This window comes from Neofelis nebulosa, chromosome 2 (assembly GCF_028018385.1).
Source record: "Neofelis nebulosa isolate mNeoNeb1 chromosome 2, mNeoNeb1.pri, whole genome shotgun sequence".
NCBI lineage: Eukaryota > Metazoa > Chordata > Mammalia > Carnivora > Felidae > Neofelis > Neofelis nebulosa.
This window is the reverse complement of record NC_080783.1, coordinates 7,272,920-7,293,541: the sequence shown is the minus strand read 5'-3', so window position 1 is coordinate 7,293,541 and position 20,622 is coordinate 7,272,920. Positions and strand designations below refer to the sequence as shown.

Below are 20,622 nucleotides of genomic sequence, written 5' to 3'. Positions count from 1 at the left end.
CTGGACATAGGCACTTAGTAAATGTTGGATGAAGGCATTCAAGTCTCAAGGGGGTGGGGAGAAATGGAGGCAAGGAAGGGAAACCTGAGGTTGCTGGGTTATTAGCCATCATCTTTGTGGGGGATGAGAGAAATTCTGGAGGATGGGATGCATTAATCATCCCAGTTTTCAAAAAGAGTAAAAGACATCTATGCAGTCTGAAGGGATAGTAATTCGATGTTATCCAGGGGTGTATTTTAGAAGAGAATGTTAAGATTTGTTTAGAAAACATTTCTCACCTGCCTCCTATATTCTGTGCCTTGGATTAGGTGCTGATGCAACAAAGATGAAAGGACATGGTACCTACTTTTGGATTACTTACTTCTTTTAATCTTAAATACTACTGTGTGCCCATTTGCTCAAGCCGGAAGTCTTGGAGTTTTCTGGATATTCGGTTTCTTTTACTTCTGTATCTCTACATCTAGTTCATCACAGTGTTGTGTCAATTTCGCCTCCAACATATCTCTTGAAATCTGTTCATTTCTGTTTATTGCCATCACCCCAGTATAAGCCACCACCATCTCTGACATAAACCATTGCAGCAGTGGCCTGATGTTTTTGGGCTTTCATTCTTCTTATGGTTCTCCCTACAGCATCCAGAATAATCTTAAGATATAACTTGGGTCAAGTTTTTCTCCAGAATCCTTCAATAGCTGTATGTGTATTTGTATGACTATTTGTTAGTTTTTTTCTTCCACTAGCCAGTTAGATCCATGAAGGTTGAGCAGGTACTTTTGTCTAGCCAAGGTCTTAAGGATTTCGACCTCTCTTCCTTTCCCTCTACAATTCTCTTTCCAACCCCTCATCCTCCTCATTCTGACTCGACTCTTTTTTCCCTTCCTTCCACTTAACCTCTCCTCCTAGGAGCCCAAGTGAAAATGGTTTGGGAATATATTCCTGATAGCAGAAAAGGCATGTGTAAAGACAAGGGGGCAAGAAACAGCAAGTTTGAGAGAGGAACTCTGAGACATTGTGTTTATTATAGTGTGAAGTGTGGGAGAGATGAGCTTGGAGGCAGCCCTTCTGTGTTAAGAAGCTCTGGGTTTTATTTGATCATCGTGTGTCAGTCAACAGTTGTTAATCAGGGGACATTTTATTCAGGTTTGCATTGGGAATATACGTATAGTTCTGTGGGAGACGGAAGATGACTGGGTATATCAGTTAGGATGTTGTTGCAGCAGTCCAGGTAAGAAATGAAAGTGTGGACAATAATGGGTTAGTTGATCCATGGGATGGCTTGAGAGATTTAGGATTTAATGTTTGTTTATTTTTGAGAGACAGAGAGGGAGACAGAGAATCCAAAGCAGGTCCAGGCTCTGAGCTGTCAACACAGAGCTCGACGCAGGGCTCGAACTCGTGGACTGTGGGATCATGACCTGAGCTGAAGTTGGATGCTTAACCAACTGAGCCACCCAGGCATCCCAAGATGTAGGATTTAAAACTGGTAGGATCTGGTAATTAGGTATGGGCAATGGTAGAATGAGTAAAGCGTGATTCCCTGACTGGTAATCCAGTGGTTTAGATGGTGGTGTCCTTATCTGCCTTTGGGAATATGGTGATGAAGGGGGTTGGAATGAATAAGCTGATGAGTAGGGTTTGGGGCTCAAGTGGAGAGGCTGTAAGTGATTGCATATGAAAGCCTTGTTTTCTAGGGGAGAGGTCAGAGCCAGAGGTGAGAATCAGAAGCTTACCCAGAAATGTTTTTTTTTTTTTTTTTTTTTTTTTTTTTTTTTTAAATTTTTTTTTTCAACGTTTTTTATTTATTTTTGGGACAGAGAGAGACAGAGCATGAACGGGGGAGGGGCAGAGAAAGAGGGAGACACAGAATCGGAAACAGGCTCCAGGCTCCGAGCCATCAGCCCAGAGCCTGACGCGGGGCTCGAACTCACGGACCGCGAGATCGTGACCTGGCTGAAGTCGGACGCTTAACCGACTGCGCCACCCAGGCGCCCCCCAGAAATGTTTTTTGACTTCACACATCTATATTGACACTTCATATTGCTTTCATAAGCTGAAATTAGGATTTGGGACAATAATAAGTGAAGATTTTGGGGGTATCATGGGTTTTAGGAGGCCCTGCTACTGCTACCTGTTAGTTGCTACTACTTACAATAGAAGTGGGGCCTCTTGTGTTAAACAGATCTCAGTATGGCCAGGAAGATGATGACAAAGATAGGAAATTGTCCCTTGGATTTGGTGATGTTATTTGTGAACTCTACTGGAGTAGTGGAATTGAAGGGGAGAATCCAGATTGCTCTGGGTTTTGAAGTGACCCGTAATTCAGGTTGTTGGGGATATTTCTGAATGGAAGAGGTGCATAACTGGGGGAATGTGGTGCATAGTTTGGGGGTGCATGCAGTGGTGCATAGCTGGGGGGGATGCTGCATTAAAGGGGTTTTAAACAAATCACTGTTACTTATTTTTTATTTTTAAAAATTATTTCCAGCTTTAAATTTTAAAAAATTTTACTAAAAAATTTTTTTTAATGTTTTTATTTTTGAGACAGAGACAGAGCATGAGCAGGGGAGGGGCAGAGAGAGAGGGAGACACAATCTGAAGCAGGCTCCAGGCTCTGAGCTGTCAGCACAGAGCCTGACGCAGGGCTCGAACTCGTGGACTGTGAGATCATGACCTGAGCCGAAGTCGGATGCTTAACCGACTGAGCCACCCAGGCACCCCTAACAATTGTATTTTATAGAAAATTTTTTTAAAATTTATTTTTGAGAGAGAGAGCGCAAGCAAGGGAAGGCAGAGAGAGAGGGGACTTTTTTTTTTTAATTTTTATTTTTGAGAGAGAGAGTGCAAGTGGGAGATGGGTAGAGAGAGAGGGGGACACAGAATCTGAAGGAGGCTCCAGGCTCTGACTGTCAGCACAGAGCCTGACACAGGACTTGAACTCGTGAACTGCGAGATCATCACCTGAGCTGAAGTTGGACACTTAAGTGACTGAGGCACTCAGGAGCCCCAACTTTTTTTTTTTTTTAATGTTTATTTTTGAGACCATGTGAGTGGGGGAGGGACACAGAGAGAGGGGGACGGCGGATCTGAAGCGGACTCTACACTGACTGCAGTGAGCCTGACTTGGGGCTCGAACTCATGAACCATGAGATCATGACCTGAGCTGAAGTCAGACACTCAACTGACTGAGCCACCCAGGAGCCCCTAAACACATCACTTTTAGGTATACTTAGAGACTAAGGGGAAAGCAAATAGGGATTAAATTTCTAGAAGAGAGGCTTGTATGGAGCAAGATCCAAGAGAGGTTAAAGATCACTGGTGGGGTTTTAGGGATATTTATTACCCAGGTATGAGTTAGCTTTTCCAAATGTCTGTAGGTGAAGAGGGACTTGGAATAGGATTTGTTGATTATTAAGTAGAGCACAATTATCCTTATTCAGGCCACCATCTTTGTTTGAATTACTCTCTGTTTGTTTGGCTGTTCTCTTCACAGTAGCTGGAGGAATCTCTTGAGAATGCACTCTGGTTACGTTACTCTTAATAAATGTGGTGCCTATGAGAAGTATTCAGTCTTGGACACTGGAGGAGCTCTTGGGCATGGGTGATGGGGATCCACTGGAAGGGAACCGGGGTGGTGAGTGGATTTGAAGCCACTTGTCAGGAGCTGATGAACAAATTAGGGATGTTGGGCCATGAGAAGGAAAGTCTCTTGAGGCATTGTGACTATTTGCCACTTTGGGAATGATTTTCACTTGAAAGAGCACCTAGATATGCCCTCTAGTGGTAGAAACGATTGGCGAGCACATCGGCTCAGTATAAGAAAGATACGTTAAAATAATTTCTAATAAAATACATATATTTTAAAATTAACGTGTGGCAGAATAAACCCTGGCTATTTTAAATAAAATTTTGAGATGTATTGCTGGAAGGATTTTGATCTTTTTAGTCATGAAAACCTATGTTTGCACCTTTGCTCTGTGTGGGCAAGTTGTGTAACCCTTGTTTGTTACCGGGGTTGTTGCAGAGCTGAAATGAAATGAAACGAGGTAGTGCGTATGTAAAATTCCCAGCCTCAGCTCTGAGTGGGTATTAATTCCACTTCGTCAGGAAAGAATCCAGCTTTACATGACTTTGATGGAAAGCAGTTTCCTGGAAGGTCCTTCAACAGAGGTTGGATCACTTCTTTGTGGGCATGTTGTCCTTCCTGGTTGTTCCAACCTGTCTTACAGGAGTTGGACTAAATGACCTCAAAGTCCAAGAATAATCGGAAAGAAAACAAAAGATCAGCCTAGCAGCAGTGAGTACTCTTGGCCCCTAAATTGTGCTCTTAATATGCACCAAAGAGAATCAGGCTCCCTGGAGAAATGGTTGATTCTAGGGCCGAGGCAAGAAATAATAAGCTGTGCCGGGAACATTTTGACACACCAGATAGAAAAGAAGCTGTTAAAGACTGCTAGGGTTGTGTCAGAATTAGGAGCCAACCTGAAGAATCTCCCACGGTCAAAGAGGAGACAATTTGAGGGGTGCCTGACTGGGTCAGTCGGTGGAGCATGACTCTTGATCTCGGGGTTGGGAGTTCAGGCCCCACCTTGGGTGGGGAACCTACTTAAAAAGCAAAAAAGGATGAGACAATTTGGACATTGTGAAGTGCATTGAATTGAAATACTTTAATAAAAAATAATTTGTTACCATTGGAGAATGCTAGTGAACTAAGTCCTTATTTTGAAAACTAAGAAGGCTTTTTTTCTAACTTTCCTGTAAGAACAACATGAGTTCTTATGGGAACAACCTATTTCCTACTGAGTAATAACACCAAATAGTGTTAAGAGAGAAGTTTCTCCTTGTAGAAATACTCCCGCTAATAAAGAATGATAAAATAAAATCACTTTGTAACCTTAGTGAACTTAGGGACCTATGAAGGCATTGGTTCAGGGATTGCTAGACCCATAAAACCAGGGACTGCCTCCTGATGGCATTACACACCGCCACATCGAAGTACCTTCACTTGCAGTCACCAGTGTACAGGAAATGCAGAGAACAGCGAAACATGGCAAACCTATATCACCGGAATAAGATCAGCAAAATCCAGACTAGAAAAAAATCCTTATCTTTTAGAACATTCTAAAGTATTTACAAATGAAATAACTTCCCTTCAAAAATTTCCTCAAAAAATCTTGAAAATAATTCCCTTCAAAAAATCTTTGAAAGCGTAGGATTTCCTTCAAAACGGTATTAAAGAAGGGTTAGATGGGGTGGTGGAAGGAGCAGGGTTGGCCATGGGTTATTGAGCTGAGGGCTGGGTGAGTGGTACATGAGAGTTTGTTCTGTAATTCTTGGACTTTTATAAATGTTCAAAATTGCCCATGAATGTTAAAAAAACTAAGTGCAAAAGAGAAGATAGAAACATTGAGAAAAGACTCTACCATTGAATTTACTAATACATTTCTTTTTTTTTTCTCCCTCCTTTTATTGGTATTACAATGCTCTGATTTCTTTTTTTTTTACTGTGTAGATTATTCTCTTCTTTTTTGCTAATGTGAATGAAGTTAGCAATTTGGGGATGTATTTTAATGCCTCTGTTGAATTTTCATTTAGGCTAAAGTACACTGGCCCCTTTTACCCTTGGTACTTACTACTTTATAGAACTTCAGGCACCCCCCAGACAATGAGTTGCTGCTGATAGTTTTGCCACTTGCTCTTTGACACAGTGCTGCAGTGGGATCTTACTCTTGCCATTTTTTGCTGAGGTTTTCCCACCTTTTTAAAATAAAAGTGTCTTATAAAATTAAAAAAATGTTCCTCTTTCCCCAGTTCCATTCCTTTTAGGGTTATATATTTTTTCTGCCTAACAGTAAATATGGCTTAAATTTTTCTTTTTTTTGTATTTTCATTCTTCACTGCATTTTGAATTTCTCTACATTGATCATTGATTGCTTTTATTAAAAATGAATCATGAAATATTACAGGCATATAAAAGTATAAATTGTAGCAAATATCCATGTACCCAGTGCCAAGCTAAGAAAATAAAACATGGCAGGTATAATTAAAACTCCCTTGATGCTGTCTTTCCCTTTGCACGTAGAATCTTATGTTGAGTTTTTTGTCAGTTCATGTTTGTGTCTATACTTTTGCTACATTTTGTATGGTTCTTAAACAGTATAAACTTATTTACAGGTTTACGTGTATCTCTTTTTTGTAAGCTGTGTTGTTTTTTTTTTTTAAGTTTGTTTATTTTGAGAGAGAGCAAGAATCCCAAGCAGGGTCACACTTCCAGTGCGGAGCCCAGTGTGGGGCTCAGTCCCACATACCGTGAGATCATGACCTGAGCAGAGATCAGCAGTTGGATGCTTAACTGACTAAGCCACCCAGGCGCTCCTAACCTTCTGTGTTTTGCTTTTTCTTTCGTGTAGTATACTTTGCTAAATATTTTATTAAACATTAGCAGATTATTCTTTGAAGTGGTTGTTCCATTACAGTCCCACAGTTACTACTTGAGAATTTCCATTGGTTTTCATACTTACTAGCAACTGATACTCCAGATTTATTCATTGGTATTGTCAGATTTATTAATTCTTATTAATCTAACAGGTAGAAGGTGATATTTCACTTCTTTTTTAAAAAGATTTTATTTTTAGGTAATGTCCATACCCAACGTAGGGGTCGAGTTCACAGCTCCAAGATCAAGAGTCGCATGTTCTTCTGACTGAGCCAGCCAAGTACCCCTTACTTTAATCAGGTTACCTTTATAATTTCAAGGGGTACCTGCCTGGCTCAGTTGGTTGAGTGTCCAACTCTTGATCTCAGCTCAGGTCTTGATCTCAGGGTGGTGAGTTTAAGCTCCACATTGGGGGGCGCCTGGATGGCTCAGTTGGATGAACATCTGACTTCGGCTCAGATCATGATCTCGTGGTTGAGAGTTCGAGCCCCGCGTAGGACTGTGTGCTGACAGCTCGGAGCCTGGAGCCTGTTTCAGATTCTGTCTCCCTCTCTCTGCCCCTCCTCTGCTCAATGCTCTGTCTCCCTCTGTCTCAAAAATAAATACAGACACTAAAAAAAAAAAAAAAAAAAGAATGTAAGCTCCACATTGGGCTCTGTGCTGGGTGTGAAGCCTGCTTAAGATATTACAAGTTTGAAACAGTGTCACCTTTTCACTCCAGATTTCTCAGGGATATATCATGATACCTCTTTAAGTTAGGGAATTACCACATGGTTGTCTGTTTCTCAGTGAACTGCTCTCAACATGTTGTGACAATGGTTATATGAAAGCTAAAATCTTGAGATAATGGGATTTCTTTCTGTTCTTTTAAAGACCTAAAGTGAACATTTTTATAGCACAAAAGTCCTTGGTGCCAGAATATTTGACCCTTCATTTTTGTATTTTATGTCTCTCCTAGGCTCCGAGCTCTGTCCAGTGGTGGGAGTATCACGTCCCCTCCTCTTTCTCCAGCTTTGCCGAAGTATAAGTTAGCAGACTATCGTTACGGTAGAGAAGAAATGTTAGCACTTTTCCTTAAAGATAACAAGGTAAGGAAAAAGGAAAGACTTCAGAATTAGGAATGAGATTTCAGGGTATGTACAGTGATACATTGATAGATGATGGACTCATGGTTTTTCTCTTTTTTCCTGCTTTGAAACCTGTAGTAATTGACAGAGAATCTTCTAAGTGTAAGGAGCCCGTGTTTTTTACTGAGGACCTAAGATTTCATTATAGGAATAGAAAACTTCATGGAAACAGAATATTCAGCACTTAATACTTTGTCTCATTTCCTCTCAATGTCTCCGTCATGTCCATTTCTGTCCCAGTTTGACGTCTGAGAAAGGAGGAATTTCTTGTCTTTATTGTACCTCTTTTCAGTTAGAAGTTACGAGTGAGAAGAGGAGTTGCTGCTTTTTTCCCCTTCTTGTGTTAAATATACGATTTTTAGCAGAGAGAACATCTTAAAATATGTTACCACATTTGTGTTTCCTATAAATGGTCAAAACCCAAACAGTGTAAAGTACACTTAACTATCTGACTAGTGAGAGATAATATTTTCTGTTTTAACAATATACTTTGTTTTTGCTTTTATTAATGGGTTGGGGATGTCACATTTTAATGATGGCTGCTGAGGACAGATAAAATTGCTTATGAAACTCTTTACTGCCTTGTGCCTTGAGTTAAATGTGAGGATATTTACCCTTCCGCTGTGCACTCTGGAATGCCAGAGTTAATGCTGCATATCAGATCTAAAGTGGTGGTCTGATGGGAGGAAGAGGAACGGGACTGGGGTTGTTAATATTTAACCTTCTCAGGATACTGGAGGTAATTGTGGTTGAATAAGCTTTATTCCATATTTGTAACAATCACCAAGAGATAAACAGAAGAGTATTTTTTTCTTTTTTTATAATTTTTGTTAATTGGAGGGATAGCATTAATTTCATGGTCATGTGTTTGGTCATACAGATACCTTCAGACCTTCTGGATAAAGAATTTCTGCCTATCCTACAGGAGGAGCCCCTGCCTCCGTTGGCTCTTGTACCCTTTACAGAAGAAGAACAGGTTTGTGTCTAACTTTGAGCCTTAGGTCAAACCCTTGTTCCTTTCCACTGAGTTATGAAAACAGGAAGTTACCACTTAGGCTCTAAGGCCCCAACATCCCCACAGGTCTGCCACCTGCTTTCTGTTTTCTTGATATGTGAATGCCTATCTTGGTAGATGAGATTCTGCTTTAGTTCTGAAGCTTTGAGTATTCTGTAGAGGTGAGGAAATGTTTCTATTTCCTTATGGATGATAGGAGCCATCCCTTATAATTTACTTGAGTAGAGGTAGTTTTGGGGGGAGGTAGGGCCTTCTTTTCAGAAAAATGTAGTTGTCAGAAGTAATTGGCAACCTGATTTCTCACCAGAGCATTCTGCCACTAAAGGAAAATGTAGATTTTCAGCTCAAAATATGCTTAAAAATGTGTAGTTCTATCACAGATTTTTGTTTATGACATTGTGAGAAAGTTAGATTTTTAGGCTGGAAATAGATTTTGTGTTGTCTTTATTTATAGTGTGCTCTTTCCAAAGATAAATAAGAGTTTTTGATTTTATGGAACTTATGGTAATTGCAGTAAATGGAAAAAAAGGAGCTTTGTTGGAATGTTGGAATGCCACTGTAAATGAATCATCACTGTTTTTTTGCTTTTTTAATTTTAAAAACAGCTTTCTTGAGACATAGTTCATATGTCATAACAGTCACTCTTTTCTTTACGTTTATTTATTTTGAGAGTGAGAGAGAGAGTGAGAAGGAGGGAGAGAGATAGTGGGGGAGGGACAGAGAGAGAAGGAGAGAGAATCCCAAGCAGGCTTTGTACTGTCAGCACAGAGACTGTTGCGGGATTTGAACTCCTGAATCGTGTGATTATGACTGAGCCAAAATCAAGAGTCGGACGCTTAACTGACTGAGCCACCCAGCTGTGCCTATGTTCACTCTTTTAAAGTATACAATTCGGTGGGTTTTAATATATTCACAGAGTTGTAAACCACTGTTTAATTCCAGAACATTTCATCATTATTTTTTGTGATAACTCTGGCTATTTCGTTTACACTCTGGCCATATTTTGTATGAAGATATCACTATTAAGAAAGTGAAGCTGTGGCGCCTGGGTGGCTCAGTCGGTTGAGTGTCTGACTGGCTCAGGTCATGATCTCATGATTCGTGAGTTCAAGCCCCTCATCGGCTCCCTGCTGTCAGTGCAGAGGCCACTTTGGGTCCTCTGTCCCCCTTCACCTCTCTGCCCCTTCCCTGTTTGTGCTCTCTCTCTCTCTCAAAAATAAACAAACATTAAAAAAAAAAAAAAAAAAAAGGCTTGTTAGAAGACCTCTGTCAGAACCGTGTTAAGTTCTAAAACAGGTGTGATATTATTAATCTTTGGTGATTTTCATCACCATAGTGTCATAAGCAGTTTTTGTTTTATGATTTCTTCTGAATTAGGCTAGTTCTGTCTTTATTCCTGAAATGTAATTTCATCTAGAATCATCAGATATTTTCATTGACCAAAAGGTGTTTATTGCTATAAGGAGTACACAAGAAAGGGTTCTGTCTCCAGTGATGGCTGGAAATTTCCTTTTCAAAACTGGCCAATTTCCTTTTCACATAGATTTGACATTTGGCTATATTTTGGTTTAGTTTTTCTTAAAAATATTCCTACTATAAAGTATTTGAAACAGACAAATTTGAAAGTATTACTACAAATAACGATACATTTACAATTCAGATATATAAATCTTAAAATCATTACATATTTGTGAGTGTTTTTGTTTTAAAAAATAAGATTTCTCATTTGAGACTGCCTGGGGTATACTATACCCCTTCTTTCCCAGGGATTACTTTGAATTGGATTATTTTTCTCATTCATGTTTTATTATTTTCATTACATGCTTGTGTATTCTCTTGCCATAAAAGTTTCATTTTATAGGGCTATAAAATTTAAAAAAAATTTTTTATTATTATTTTAAAAATATCTTTGAAAGTAATGTCTGCACTTATTGTGGGGCCACTGCCCTGAGATTGAGAGTCACACGCTGTATGTACTGAGCCAGCCAGGTGCCCCTAGAGTTTGTTTTTAAGTAATCTCTGCATTCAACATGGGACTTGAACTCACAACCCTGAGTTCAAGACTTGTGTGCTCTACTGACTGACCCAGCTGGGTGCCCCTATAGGGTTATGAATTTTGTATTGAAGGTAGCATGCTGTAGTTTTTATTCTGCAGCTTGCTTTTTTTTTTTTCAGTAATGATTTTAGATTTATCTATGTTGATACACATAGCTTTAGTTTGTTCATCTCTCTTGCCTAGTATTTCTTAAGTGAGAAAATCCAGAGTTTTTCCAGTCTCTTTTGGTTAGATACTTAGGTTGTTTTCAAACTTTGCTGTTGCAAATTATGCTAAAGTAATCATTCTTAGAACATGTGTTGTAAAATTGGAATTGCTGGATTTGGTTCTGTATTTTTTAAAATTATTTTTTGTTTTTGTTTCTTTGTGTTTTTTAAAATATTTAAATATTTCTTTTTTAAAAATTTTTATCCAGGTTAGTTAGCATTTAGTGCAACAATGATTTCAGGAGTAGATTCTTTAATGCCCCTTACCCATTTAGCCCATCTCCCCTCCCACAATCCCTCCAGCATCCCTCTGTTTGTTCTCTATATTTAAGAGTCTCTTATGTTTTGTCCCCCTCCCTGTTTTTATATTAGTTTTGCTTCCCTTCCCTTATGTTATCTGTTCTGTGTCTTAAATTCCTCATAGGAGTGAAGTCATATGATATTCATCTTTCTCTGGCTGACTAATTTCACTTAGCATAATACCCTCCAGTTCCATCCCATGTAGTTGCCAATGGCAAGATTTCATTCTTTTTGATTGCCAAATAATACTCCATTGTATGTATGTATATATATATATATATATATATATATATATATATACATACACCACATCTTCTTTATCCATTCATCCATCAATGGACATTTGGGCTCTTTCCTTACTTTGGCTATTGTCGATAGTGCTGCTATAAACATTAGGGTGCATGTGCCCCTTCAAAACAACACAGCTGTATCCCGTGGATAAATGCCTAGTCGTAGGGTAGTTCTATTTTTAATTTTTTGAGGAAGCTCCATCCTGTTTTCCAGAGTGGCTGCAACAATTTGCATTCCCCCCAGCAGTGCAAAAGAGATCCTCTTTCTCCACATCCTCTCCAACATCTGTTGTTGCCTGAGTTGTTAATGTTAGCCATCCTGACAGGTGTGAGGTGGTATCTCATTGTGGTTTTAATTTGTATTTCCCTGATGATGAGTGATGTTGAGCATCTTTTCATGTGTTGGTTGGCCATCTGGATGTCTTCTTTGGAGAAGTGTCTATTCATGTCTTTTGCCCATTTCTTCACTGGATTATTTGTTTTTTGGGTGTTGAGTTTGATAAGTTCTTTATAGATTTTGGATACTAACCCTTTATCTGTTAGGTCGCTTGCAAAATCTTCTCCCATTCTGTTGGTTGCCCTTTAGTTTTGCCGATTGTTTCCTTTGCTGTGCAGAAGCTTTTTATTTTGACGTGGTCCCAATAGTTCATTTTTGCTTTTGTTTTCCTTGCTTCCAGAGACATGTTGAGTGAGAAGTTGATGCAGCCGAGGTCAAAGAGTTTTTTGCCTCCTTCTTTAGGATTTTGATGGCTTCCTGTCTTAATGTTTAGGTCTTTGATCCATTTTGAGTTCATTTTTGTGTATGGTGTAGGAAAGTGGTCCAGGTTCATTCTTCTGCATGTCGCTGTCCAGTTTCCCCAGCACCACTTGCTGAAGAGACTGTCTTTATTCCATTGGATATTCTTTCCTGCATTGTCAAAGATTAGTTGGCCGTATGTTTGTGGGTCCATTTGTGGGTTCTCTATTCTGTTCCATTGATCTGAGTGTCTGTTTTTGTGCCAGTACCATATTGTCTTGATGAGTTCAGCTTTGTAATACAGCTTGAAGTCTAGGATTGTGATGCCTTCAGCTTTGGTTTTCTTTTTCAAGATTGCTTTGGCTATTCGGGACCTTTTCTGGTTCTGTACAAATTTTAGGATTGTTTGTTCTAGCTCTGTGAAGAATGTTGGTGTTATTTTGATAGGTATTGCATTGACTATGTAGAATGCTTTGGGTAGTATTGACATTTTAACAATATTTGTTCTCCCTATCCAAGAACGTGGAATATTTTTCCATTTTTTTGTGTCTTCTTCAATTTCTTTCATAAGCTTTCTGTAGTTTTCAGTGTACAGATTTTTCACCTCTTTGGTTTTTGGTGCATGGTTCTTTACATTTTTTTAAATGCACAGATGTGGATAATGTAATGTAGGTGTTGCTACATTTGTTTCTGTAGTGTTTTAAGCCCTTTTGCACTCTTACCTGCAGCAAATGAGAGGACTCATTTTAAAAAAAAATTTTTTTTTTTTTTAACGTTTATTTATTTTTGAGACAGAGAGACACAGAGCATGAATGGGAGAGGGTCAGAGAGAGGGAGACACAGAATCTGAAACAGGCTCCAGGCTCTGAGCTGTCAGCACAGAGCCCGACGCGGGGCTTGAACTCACGGACTGCGAGATCATGACCTGAGCCGAAGTCGGCGGCTTAACTGACTGAGCCACCCAGGCGCCCCAGAGGACTCATTTTTATGCAAACCCCCAGCTTTTGTTTTTTACATTTTGGCCAAAACATTGGCTGTGATAGTTGTTTTTAATTTGTATCTCACTAGTAACTAGTAGCTGGATCATCTTTTCATATGCTCATGGTCATTATGGTTTTTGATTTGCCTGTGTTATTTGTCCATTGTTTTACTCGGTTTGTCTTTCATGGTGATTTTACAATTTCTTTATATACTCTGTATCAATAAAATCTTACGTGTTTTAAAATAAAAGGTACTCATATTCATTGTAGAAAATACAGAAAAGTATAAAGGAGAGAATCTCCCCCATAAACTCATCATGTAGAGATAATTACATGATAATTACTGTTAACGTTTAGTATGTTTTATTGCAGTTTGTTTTCTTTGTATATCTTTAGTTGTCAAAATATACCGATACAGACTGAATCCAACAGCATATTAAAAGGATTATACACCATGACTGAATGGAATTTATCCTCAGAATGCAAACGTGGTGCAACATAAGGAAAATCAATGTAATATACCACATTAATCGAACCAAGGAAAAACCACTTGATCATCTCAGTTGGCACAGAAAAAGTGTTTGACAAAATTAATCACTCTTCTTGATAAAACTGTCAGCAAAGGTAATAGAAGGGACCTTCAACATGATTAAAGGCATTTATGAAAAACCCACAGCTAACCTCATTCCCAGCTGTGGAAGACTGAAAGCTTTTCCCCTAAAATTGGGAACAAGACAAGGTTACCTGCTTTTACTACTGATATCCAACATTGTGCCAGAGCATTTAGGCTAGAAAAAGACATAAGAGACCTCTAAAAAGGAAGAGTAAAGGGGCACCTGGGTGGCTCAGTCAGTTGAATATCCAACTTCAGCTCAGATCATGATCTCGCAGTTTGCGATTTCGAGCCCCACATCAGGCTCACTGTTATCATTGCACAGCCTGCTTTAGATCCTGTCTCCCTCTCTCTGTCCCTGCCCTGCCTGTGCTCTCTCTCAAAAATAAACATTAAAAAAAAAATTAAAAAAATAAGAAGGAAGAGAAGAAGTAAAACTATGTCTATTTTCAGGTGACATGATCCTACATGTAGAATATCTTAAAGAATCCACATACAAAAAACTATTAGCACTAATAAATGAATTCAGCACAGTTGTAGGGGTCAGGATTGACATAATCTGCAAAGGGAATTATGAAAACAGTTTCATTTACAATAGCATCAAAAACAATAAAGTACATAGTTACAGATTTAACAAAGGGGATGTAAGACTTTTACATAAAACTACAAAATACTGTTGAAAGAAATTAAAAAAGATCTAAATAAGTGGGAAGCCATCAGTGTTCATTCAGCCTTGGAAGACTTAATATTGCCAGTCAATCGGTGCAGTCTCCATCAAAATCACAGGGGTTTTGAGGTAGAAATTGACAGGCTGGTCCTACAATTCATACAGAATTGCAAGGGACCCTAAATAGTCAAAATAGTTTTGAGAAAGATCAAAGTTGGAAGATTCATACTCCCTGATTTCAGAACTTTACTACAAAACTACAGGGATCACTGATAACTGTGGTATAAGGATAGACCTACAGGTCAGTGGAATAGAAGTCCACTGATTGTTCCATATGCTGAGTTGCTTTTAAGAAGCTTTGTATGGGGCGCCTGGGTGGCGCAGTCGGTTAAGCGTCCGACTTCAGCCAGGTCACGATCTCGCGGTCCGGTCCGTGAGTTCGAGCCCCGCGTCAGGCTCTGGACTGACGGCTCAGAGCCTGGAGCCTGCTTCCGATTCTGTGTCTCCCTCTCTCTCTGCCCCTCCCCCGTTCATGCTCTGTCTCTCTCTGTCCCAAAAATAAATAAAAAACGTTGAAAAAAAAAAAATTAAAAAAAAAAAAAAAAGAAGCTTTGTATGAGGATCTTTCTTGTTTCGCTGATGCCATAGCTATAGCATTTTTCTAGTACTTTTGCCATGTTCAGTATTTTTATTTTTTCAGATTTATTTACTTATTTATTGTTTGAATAAAGAATAAGTCATAAGTCACATGGTTTCAAAATAAAAATCTACTGAATAGCATGTAATAGGAAATCGCTTTCCCATCACTTCCCTCAGCCACCAGCATCTCTTTCCCAAAAGCAGCAAGTGTTAGCAGTTTGTTTTATATTTTTCCAAGTAAATATTAAATATGTCTTCCCCCTGGGCACCTGGATGGCTCTGTCTGTTAAATGTCCGACTTTGGCTCAGGTCATGATGTCACAGCTCATGGGTTTGAGCCCCACGTTGGACTCTGTGCTGACATCTTGGAGCTTGCTTCAGATTCTGTGTCTCCCTGTCTCTCTGTCCCTCCTCTGCTCATACTTTGTCTTTCTCTGTCTCAAAAATAAACAATCATTAAAAAAATTTTTTTTAAATGTCTTCCCCCTTTTATACACGTAATGGTCTACACTATGCATTGTTCTGCACTTCAGACATTGAGTATTTTTACTGAAAAATTCACTGCACAATCGGCAAAAATGTTCTTCCATTGGTTTAGTTTGTGTATCTTTCCCCAGTATAGTGAAGAGTTTTTTGAATGTTCGTGTTCATATATAATGTTTTGTTCTTGTCTTTGCCAACTTTTTTGTGGATAGTAGTCTTTTTCTAGTAACTACTATGTGAGCTCACCCTAATCCTGCCTGTTAAATTTTGTAAATTTTAATTTTTTTAATTTTAATTTTTAATTTTTCAATTTTTAAAATTTCAAAATTGCACTTAATGCCTTAGTATACCAGTTTTAATCTTCTGTGATTATCTTCCAATTTTTAAACGTATTTATACATACTTTTAATATTTTCTTTTTATTTTTCTTATTATAATTTCCTAGATTTCTTACAGGCTAAATGTAAATGGGCCAGAAAAGCTTTTTAAGAAGTAGGGAGGGGGGCGCCTGGGTGGCTCAGTCGGTTAAGCGGCTGACTTCGGCTCAGGTCATGATCTCGCGGTCCGTGAGTTCGAGCCCCATGTCGGGGCTCTGTGCTGACAGCTTAGAGCCTGGAGCCTGTTTCAGATTCTGTGTCTCCCTCTCTCTGACCCTCCCCCGTTCATGCTCTGTCTCTCTCTGTCTCAAAAATAAATAAACGTTAAAAAAATTAAAAAGAAAAAAAGAAGTAGGGAGGAGGACTTGTTTCTGTTTACCAAAACATGATAGACTTTTAATCAATAGAATAAGTAATTGAATCATCTAGAAACACCCTGTAACACTTCTAAGAAATCAGTAGTTAGTAAGTGCCCAATAAATCATTTGAAAAATCAAAGATTATTCAACAAAATGCTATTGGGAACTGTTGGTTAACAATTTGAAAAAGAGTAAAGTAAGGTTGCACTACACCTACACGACAAAAGTATGTCTGGAATGACGAATGGAGTAAATCTTCTTTTGCTTTTGTAATGGAAAAGTTTATCTTAAGGTGCTATGGTCTGGGTATTATAATTACGATAACCACAGAAGATCATCAGAGTCCATTTCCGGACTCAGTTAAAACACATCATTTTGGATTCCTGACACTTAACTTACTTGAATCCTTTGTCTATAAAGTATGCTGGAGTAGGACAGTGCTTAAAGCAGGCAAAAGATTCACTAGCATTTTGATGTTGTCCTTTTGATGGTTAGGCACTCCCCTCAGGGATTGTTTAGATCTTTGAACACTAGAATTTTGCATATTGTTTTTTTACCCATACACTCATAGGGGAGGTGATTAGTTCTAATAACCTACAATAGCTTTTTGTTGCATGTTAAATTTCTTGAAGTTACCTGAAATAGGTATTTTATGTCTTTAAAATGCAAGTTAGTTTTGTGCATTCTCTTTTTGTATTAATGAATGGATGCATGTAGGTCTAAAACACAACTTGGAAAAAATTTTTTTTAAGTTTACCTATGTATTTTGAGAGAGAACGAGTGAGAAAGGACAGAGAGAAGAGAGAGAGAGAGAGAGAGAGAGAGAGAGAGAGAATCCCAAGCAGGCTCCATGTTGTCAGTGCAGAGCCTCATGTAGAGCTCGAACTCACGAACCATGAGATCATGAACTGAGCCAAAATCAAGAGTTGGACACTTAACTGACTGGGCCACCCAGGCGCCCTGGAATGACATTTTCTTAAAACAAAATTGAGGGGCACCTGGGTGGCTCAGTTGTTTAAGCATCTGACTTGGGCTCGGGTCATGACACTGTGTCATGATGTCTCCCTGTCTCTCTGCCCCTCCCCTGCTTGCTGTTTCTCTCTCTCTCTCTCTCTCTCTCTCTCTTTCTTTCTCTCTCTCTCTCAAAAATCAACATTAAAAAAATTTATTGAGAAAAACACAAAAAAAACCAAAATTGATGCTCAGAAATCTGGTCACTATTTTGGTTTGGCATTTCCCTTGAATACATTTATCAGTTTGAGAAGCGGGACTTTTTACATAGCTACTACCTAATTTACATTGTTGTATTTTATTTGTTTATTTTTTTAATGTTTGTTTATTTTTGGGAGTGGGCGAGTGGGGGAGGGTCAGAGAGAGAGAGAGGGAGACACAGAATCTGAAGCAGGCTCCAGGCTCTGAGCTGTCAGCACAGAGCCCCGACATGGGGCTCGAACTCACGGACCGCGAGATCATGACCTGAGCCGAAGTCGGCCGCTTTAGCGACTGAGCCACCCAGGCGCCCCATACATTGTTGTATTTTATTTATGTGATGTCAAAGGAAATTATGTATGCATTTTTGAATAGATAATAACATGTATTTATGTAAAAAATTCAAAAAGGACATATAGTGGGAAGCAATTATTCTATGAGTCACCCTAATTCTGCCTACTTCTGTTCCTCAGAAGTAGCCACTGTTTCCATTTTGTGTTTCCTCTCAGTGGTAGTTAATATATCTGCACCTACTTAAATATCTGTTCCTGTAAAAAAACACATAAACCTAAATGCAGCATGCTATGCACATAGTTCTGTACTTCATTATTTTCACCTTTGGGTCTGTTGAGATGAGAGCAAATACTTCTTTAGCTTTTAATGTGTCCAACACTGTTTTAAGCACTTGTCATGTAATGGGTTAAGTGCTGGCAGCGGCCCAGGAGGTAGATGTAAATATGGTTCCTGTCTACTTTATCTAGATGAGTAAAAGGAGGTTCTGAGAAGTGGGTTAAAGGAATAAAAGTCAGTCTCAGGCAATCTGGCCTTTCCATGCTCTTTACTACAGCTGTGCTTTTATCTTTATACATTCAGTTGATCATATGAAATTGCAGTTTTTGTGGGTCAGAAGTGGTTGAATATTAGCAGTTTCATATGGATCAATCTAATAGAGTTGCCTCAGTTTTTAAAACAACTGCATAGAATTTCACATGAAGATGGCCGTGAGTTTTTAAATTCTTTTTAAAAGCTCTGTGCTTAACATGGGGCTTGAACACATGATCCCAAGATCAGGAGCCTCATGCTCTTACTGACTGAGCCAGCCAGGCACCCCTCATGATTTTTAAATTGCTCCCATTGGTTGATACTTAGGAGGTCCCCAATTCAATTTTACAACAGTACTGCAGTTAAAGATCTTTTTGCTTATGGGAGTTTTCGCATGTGTTACAAGAGGAATTCTGTCAGAGGGTATAGACATCAAAAAAAAATTTTTTTTAATGTTTATTTATTTGAGAGGGAGAGAGAGAGAGAGCCATAGAGTGTGAGCAGGGAGGGGCAGAGAGAGAGAGAGGGAGACACAGAATCCATAGCAGGATCCAGGCTCTGAGCTGTCAGCACAGAGCCTGAAACAGGGCTCGAACCCACAAACTGAAATCATGAAGTCGGATGCTTAACTGACTGAGCCACGCAGGCACCCCAAAGGGTATAGACATTTAAATATAGAACTTCCAGAAATTACTTTCCAGAGAGGATAGAAGTTTGCATTTTCAGCTGCAGTGTGTGAGGGTGTAGGAAAGTATATGCAAGTTTCTCTGCACTCTATTGATGGGTACATTTGAGTTGTATACATGTTTGGTAATGTGTTCACCTGCATGGGATCCTGGCATTAATTAGTGAAGTTAGCTCTGAGCTCTGTTTTAAAAAAAAAAAAAAAGAAAAAAATTTTAATGTTTATTTTTGAGAGAGACAGAGACAGAGCATGAGCATGGGACAGGCAGAGAGAGAGAGAGAGGGAGACAGAATCTGAAGCAGGCTCCAGCTCTGAGCTGTCAGCACAGATCCCAACATGGCGCTTGAACTCATGAACTGTGAGATCATGACCTTAGCCGAAGTTAGAGGCTTAACTGACTGAGCCACCCAGGTGCCCCAGAGCTCTGTTATTCTAGTATTAGATTATATTAATCTAGATTTTGGGACGTCATAGCCTTGCTTAATTGTGTTCCCAGAGGCACTTCTTCCCCCGGTTGCTCTGTGCTATAAGGTAAGTTGACACATTTGTTTCAGCCGGTTGTTTAAAAATTATTATTAGGTACGTTTTTTAACATACAGCTTGAAATAAGTGTTGGGCATCATCCTGTAAATTTTAGTTACTGATTAGACCTTAAATCTTGAGTTTTGAAGTTACTTGATTATACACTTATATACCTATGAAACTCAAAGGAAAAAAAACTTACATTATAAATTTCTAAAATTTATCAGAACAAATTGTAATAAATAAAATTCTGAGAAAGATAACTAATGAAGAAGGTAATGAGAAAATGACCCATAAATTAAAAAAACAAAAAAATTCAGTAATGGGGGCGCCTGGATGGCTCAGTCGGTTAAGCGTCTGACTTCGGCTCAGGTCATGATCTCAACAGTTTGTGAGTTCGAGCCCTGCGTTGGGCTCTGTGCTGACAGCTCAGGGCCTGGAGCCTGCTTTGGCTTCTGTGTCTCCCCTCTGTCTGCCCCTGCCTGCTCACGTTCTGTCTCTGTCTCTCTCAAAAATAAATTAAAGAATTAAAAAATTCAGTAATGAAAGAAGTTTTTTAACCAGTTGCATGTTGATTTCCTTAGAAGAGGTATAGAATCACATTTCAGTTGATTTTGAATTGAAACTGCAGATGGGGACTTCACAGTGGAAACACAATTTGGATTTTAATTATTAGTTGAATCACAAGATTCTCTTCAACCAAACTCCTAAGCCTTGTTCCTTGTCCTTCCACCAGCAGGGTCCTTAGCTGCAGCCATGCACAAGTTACATTTTCTTCATTGTGCCATACCTCTGCATGTTTGCATAAATGTCTGTTAGGTTCTAAGTATACAGAAAGTATTCCTGTAAGAATATATATTCCAACATTTTCTGAGTTTAAAACTCCCTTGCAGAATTCTCCTTCAAATGCCCAGGATTTTTATATTTTATAGATCATTTTCAAGATTTTAAAAATTGCTTCTTGTTTTACTGTTTCCTAAGGCCTACGTATTGCATTTATCCAGAAGTGTCAACTAAACATATTTTTTGGCTCCTAGGCTTCCAGTGTTCCTTTATCTTCCCCTTTCCTGTTTGAAGGATTCCCACTCACTACTATCCCATTG

The 20,622-nt window shown here is 38.9% G+C and overlaps 1 protein-coding gene across 6 annotated transcripts in view; it reads left to right on the top strand.

Annotated features, from left to right (window-relative positions):
• Window positions 1–20,622, top strand: part of GIGYF2 (GRB10 interacting GYF protein 2) — a 148,782-nt gene that overhangs the window by 37,062 nt on the left and 91,098 nt on the right. For all 6 annotated transcript variants that reach the window (XM_058701027.1, XM_058701018.1, XM_058701011.1 and 3 more), the window contains exons 4-5: window positions 7,392–7,521; window positions 8,441–8,536. In XM_058701027.1, the coding sequence (XP_058557010.1) occupies window positions 7,392–7,521; window positions 8,441–8,536 (226 nt within the window). The remainder of the gene's footprint in view (window positions 1–7,391; window positions 7,522–8,440; window positions 8,537–20,622) is intronic.